The sequence below is a fragment of the Gracilinanus agilis genome, unplaced genomic scaffold, assembly GCF_016433145.1.
Source record: "Gracilinanus agilis isolate LMUSP501 unplaced genomic scaffold, AgileGrace unplaced_scaffold38477, whole genome shotgun sequence".
Lineage (NCBI taxonomy): Eukaryota > Metazoa > Chordata > Mammalia > Didelphimorphia > Didelphidae > Gracilinanus > Gracilinanus agilis.
Window position 1 is genome coordinate 1 of NW_025371886.1, and position 5,595 is coordinate 5,595.

Here is a 5,595-nt window from a genome sequence, read left to right on the forward strand (position 1 = left end):
CATTAGAGGAAGATGACCTGCGGAGCATTCCTTCTCTCTTTCCTCCTTTTAAGCCCAGCACAAATACCTTCCCCTCGGAGGAAGCTCTCCCTAGTCCATAATGCACTTCTTGCTTGGAGAGAATCGGAGTCCTTATTGCACTTAGGGAATATGGTGTCCTATGATTATTTTCCTCCTAAACTGTAAGCTTCGTGAGGGCAGAAGGACTGTTTTATCTGAACTTTTGTATCTGCCCTGGCACGACGTTCTGGACACCTCCTGCTGTTAACAGTTGAATGACCGTCTCTAGTTAAAGGCTTCCTTCTTACCCTCTTTCCACCAGGAACGAATCTCTCCAGACCTTTATCTTCTTTTTCAAGTGGAACCTAGGGAAAACACACAGAGCTCAGCTCTGGGCACAAGCACTGTGCCCACCTCCCCAGAGCCTACGGGGTTGGCCAGGCTTGGATCTGCCACCTGCCTCTGGGAACTAACTGGCATGGAATGGAATGTGGCGACCCCATAGGGTGCAGGGCTCTACCGAAATTGTGTGGAGCTGGAAGGATTGAAAATAAAACCTTCATTCTATAGCGAGGGAAACTAAAGAAAGCTGGCTCCGTGCCACAGGAAGAGGGAGTCAGACTTGGGCCTTCTGATCCCCAAATTCAGCTTCCATCAGCAGCAACCAAGTGGCAGCTTAGACTGGACAGTCTGACTTGGACATCTCAGGCAGCAGTTATAAGCTATCCCACTAGGGGTCACTATTGCCTTGCAGAGAATCTAGCATTTTCCTAGCTCGGCCAGGGAGCGAGCCACAACCTAAGTGGTATCATGGGATTGTTCAAACTGGAAGAGACATTAGAGAATGTGAGGTTTGGGGCTTCTTCCCCCTGTTTATGTCACGGACCCCTGTGGCAGCCTGGCATCTGGCCTATGGAATCCTTAAAAGAGTATGAGGTCCCCCCCCCCTTTTAAATTTATTTATTTTTACTAATCACATGGAATACAAATTTCCACATATATTTTCTTTTCTTTTCTCTTTTTAAAAAACCCTTACCATCTATCTTAGAATCAATACTGTGTGTTGGTTCTAAGGCAGAAGAGTGGTAAGGGCTAGGCAATGGGGGTAAAGTGACTTACCCAGGGTCACACAGCTAAGGAAGTGTCTGAGGCCAGATTTGAACCTAGTCTCTTCAATCCACTGAGCCACCCAGCTGCCCCCTCCACATACATTTTCTGAAGTTCTATGATCCAAATTGTCTCCCTCCCTTCTTCTCTTTCCCATCCTGGAGCAAACAAGCCATTCAATCTGGGTTATTTATACATGTATTATCATAAAACACATTTTCTATATTAGAATGTTTTTTGACCATTGAAAAGGAAGGCTAAATTTTAGTTAGAGGTTAGAGAAAATCAAGATGTATCTTTTCCCCTCTTCTCCCATCTAAATTCATGGACCCCCAGGATAAGAATTCTTGATCTAGTCCAACCCCTGCATCTTGCAGATGGGGAAACTGAGGTCAAGTGAGGCAGCGTGACTTAAAGGATCACAGCTCATTGGATCATAGACTTAGAGCTGGACAAATCCTTATGGCCATTTAGTCTGATGCCATCTTCTTCACAGATGAAGAAACTGAGGCACATGAGTAGTAAAGGCTGGGCTTTGAAGCCCGGTCTTTCTTCTGATTCCACAACCAGAGCTTCTTCCACTGTTACTCTAGTATCCTCAATTTAAACATGAGGAACATTGAAGCTCAGAAGTGCCAGGTGGCCAGGATCACACAGAGAACGTAAGAGCTGGGGCCCAGATGGGTTTAATTTCACTGTGCCTTTGCCCTGACCCTGCATTTACCTTAGATATATGGCCAGAAGGGAAGTCCAGTCTACCTTAGACCACTTCTGCTGCATTGCCTGGTCATTCTGCCTAATGCCTGGGTTACTTTCCCTCCAGCTTCCCCCTTCATCCCTAGCCAACACCTGACCATTCTGCTAGACTCAACTCAAGACTCATTGCTTCCTTGGAGTCCACCTGGAATACCAGGGTCTCCTAGATTCTTCTGGAAGACAAAAGTCTCTGCAGCCTTTATTCTAATCTGTATCCTGCCTCTGGGGCTTGGAGTCACTCCTGCTGGGGAATGATTATTTCACATGAACACACACTGTCTCGCCACCAGGTCCACGGGCTGTGTCCTGCCCCGAGCGAGTGAGCAGAGGCCTGGGTACGAACGAAACGCTGCGGGAATGCTTCTGGGATGGAAGAACTTGCTCTTTCTTTCCTCCCCCTTCTCTGGCTGGGCTCCCTCCCAGATGTTCTCACCTATTGACTGGCCTTTCGGTGTCCAGAAGTTTGAGAATGGACTTGCCATCCATGTCGGGAGGGATGTCCAGGCCTGCGATGTCCAGGATAGTTGGTGCCAGGTCAATGTTCAGGACAATATGGGGATTTCTACAGAAGAGACAGTAGGGAAGAGTTCATCTCCATGTCTACAGAGTCTTGCCTTTGAGAACCCAGCTCCTGAGGAGGATCCTGTTAAAGACACCAGCTATTGCACTCTCCTCATCTTGGCTTCTCCTAGTCTTTTGGAATCTGAATTTCAGGAGGTGGAGGAAGGAAATTGGAGAATGGAGCCCTTGTCTTGCTTGGTCTCCATGCCACTTTCTGCTGTCTCTCCCTATTCCCACCCTCCCATGCTTTTTAGCATTCCTTTGTGTTTTATCTTTTTTTTTTTTTAACCATATCTTCCATCTTAGAATCCATACTAAGTATCAGTTCCAAGGCAGAAGAGTGGTAAGGGCTCATCAGTTGGGGTTGTGACTTTCCCAGCTTCACACAGTTAGGAAGTGTCTAAGGCCAGATTTGAACCCAGGACCTCCCATCTCTAGGCTTGAGCTACCTCACTGCCCCTAGGGAATATATTTTTCATCCACTTTGGTTTTTATATGTAGATGTTCAGAAGCATTTTCAACTAAATGCAGTTTTCATTAAGGATTTTTTAAATTTTAAGGCTAGATTAATGCCATAAATATGATCTGAAAATAGAAGCTGCTAGATAAGTTCACTACTGATAGGGAATCTTTCTTTTATTTGTCCTTTTTTTAGGGTAGCCTCAAAAATATCATAGGCAAATACCTTAGATGATTTTTATTTTTAACAGAGGAGCAAACTGGGGTACAGACAAGAGAGAGGACTTGCCTGACAGGGTCACACAGGTATTAGGTGACAGAGCCAGGTATTGAAACCTTTCTCCTTGGACTCTAAATCCAGTCTGTGCTCTTTCCATGACATCACATGGGGAAGTGACCAGCCCAAGGTCTCATAACTAGTTAGTGGCAAGGCTGAGATTTGAAGCCAGATGTCCTGATTTTCAGTCGTGTGTTTCTCCCACTATCATGCATTAGCTTTTCATATTTTAATCTAGCAGCATCCTCAGGAGACTTCTGGGTCTCTACTTCTGCATTCTATATTCAGGACTCATTTAGAAGGAACCTTAGCTGTGCATGTGTGTGTTCAGCTCATTATAGATGGAAGTCCCAAAGCACTGCTTAATGGTGAGTATTTGCATATCAAAAATCCCAGGAGTCCAGCTACATAATTTCCCAAATGATCAAAGTTGCTCTGATCATTATCAGTCTTTTTACACTCCCCCATCCCAGACAGAGCACTTCCCAGGAGGAACGTGTCACCTCAAAGGGTAACTCAAGGAGAGCCACCGATGCTATGCTGTCCAAATGCTGAGAGGAGAGAGCTTTCTGCATCCTGGTCTCCAGATGACTGGCTAGTGCTCTCTCTCTCTGTTTGCCCCCCCCCTCTCTCTGCCTGTTTTTCTCTGCCTATCTCTTTCTGTCTCTCTGCCTATCTATCACTCTATCTCTCTGTCTCTCTCTGTCTGTCACTCTCTGCCTACCTGCCTGCCTGTCTCTCTCAGTATCTCTTTCTATCTTAGACTCTATCTCTCTCTGTCTTTTTCTTTATGTCTCTCTCTCTCTCTCTCCCTCTCTCTCTCTGTCTGTCTCTTTCTCCTTGTCTCTCCTTCTCTCTGTCTTTCTCTGTCTCTCCTTTCTTTCCCTTCTATCTCAGAACTGATACTAAATATTGGTTCTAAGGCAAAAGGACAATAAGGGCTAAGCAACTGGGATTAAGTGATTTGCCCAGGGTCACACTGTTAGGAAGCCTCTGAGGCCAAATCTGAACCCCAGGGCGTCCTGTCTTCAAGCCTGACTTTCTATCTACTGAGCCATCTTGCTGCTTCATGGCTGTTACTTTCAAGATGGCAAGACTATTCTCTGACAATGACTAGGTCCTAAACCTGGGAGAGCAGTGCGGTCTCAGAAGACTCCTCATTCTGGCAGCGCCGGGCAAATGGTCCCATGCAGCCAGGGGCTAATCCTGGGTTTGGGCCTGGGACACACAGTGACCCAGAGGCACCCGGGCCCAAGTCTCAAATAGCATTTGGGGAGGAAGAGAAGTCCAGCATTCCTGCCACATGCGCAAGGCTCCCCAAATGGTTCTTTCTCACCCTGGCACCAGATTGGGCTTAACGTTGTCCCTCGGAAGCGTTGCCCCTTCCCCAGAGAAGAGACTCACAAAGATCCTGCCTCCACGTTGGGGCCTCGGATGTAGAAGGGGACTCTGATGTCAAACTCGTAGGGCATGGATTTCCCTTTCACCAGGCCAAACTGGCCAATGTGGTAGCCATGGTCGGCGGTGTAAACAATGTAGGTGTTGTCCAGCTCGCCCGTCTCAACCAGCATGTTGTAAATCTGAAAAGACAGAAAGGAATAAGGCCATGTGGTCGTAGCATGAGGGATTGCCTGGAATGTGCCCACGGCCAACTCTCTACCTGCTCAGATGCATCCTTATTCAATTGCTAGTACTAATAACTGGCATTTATCTAGTGTTTTAAAATGGGCAAAGAGGGCAGCTAGGTGGCTCAGGAGATAGAGAACCAGGTTTGGAGTCAGGAGGCCTTGAGTTCAGATCTGGCCTCAGAGCTGTGCGACCCCAATTTCCCAGCTCTTACCACTCTTCTATTATTGATTCTGAGATAGAAGGTAAGGGTTTCCAAAAAATAAGTAAATAAATCAAGTTGGCAAAGCACTTCACACGCATTATTAACTCAATCAATCTTCATTATAACCCTGGGAGATAGGGGCTATTATTACCCCCACTTTACAGATGAGGAAAGTGAAGCCCAGAGAAGTTGCCCAGAGTCACCCAGATAGGGAGTATCTGAGGCGGGATTTGTATTCTTCTTCTGGATTCCAAGTTCTTTGTTGTATCCATTGTGACACTCCCCCGTGCTCATACAGGACTTTATTGTTAACAAAGTACTTCTCCTAAACAAATCTGAGAGATGAGTATCGAAAAGGCTACTATTCCCATTTTACAGATGAAGAATTGGAAGCCCAGAGAGACTAAGTGACGAAGTAGTAGTCGCTGGGATGGAGTTCGAATCCAGGCTTTCTCTCATGCCACATCTAAGAGGTTTGAAGAACAGAATGAACTTGTTGCTCATAGTCACATGGCTAAGTCTTTTAGCTCCAAGACCAGCGCCCTTCCTGCCATAGACTATGCTTCTGTCTGGGCTTCTGCAGGGATGTCTCTCCTCCAGCACT

The 5,595-nt window shown here is 46.5% G+C and overlaps 1 protein-coding gene across 1 annotated transcript; it reads right to left on the reverse strand.

Moving 5' to 3' along the window:
- Positions 1-25: 25 nt before the first annotated feature.
- On the reverse strand, positions 26-4,740 carry LOC123255059 (extracellular sulfatase Sulf-2-like; the record flags this gene model as incomplete). Its single annotated transcript, XM_044683917.1, has 3 exons — positions 26-365; positions 2,297-2,425; positions 4,565-4,740. Coding segments are annotated over 3 exons (366 nt in total), but the record flags the coding sequence as incomplete, so codon positions are not given.
- Between the last annotated feature and the right edge of the window lie 855 nt (positions 4,741-5,595).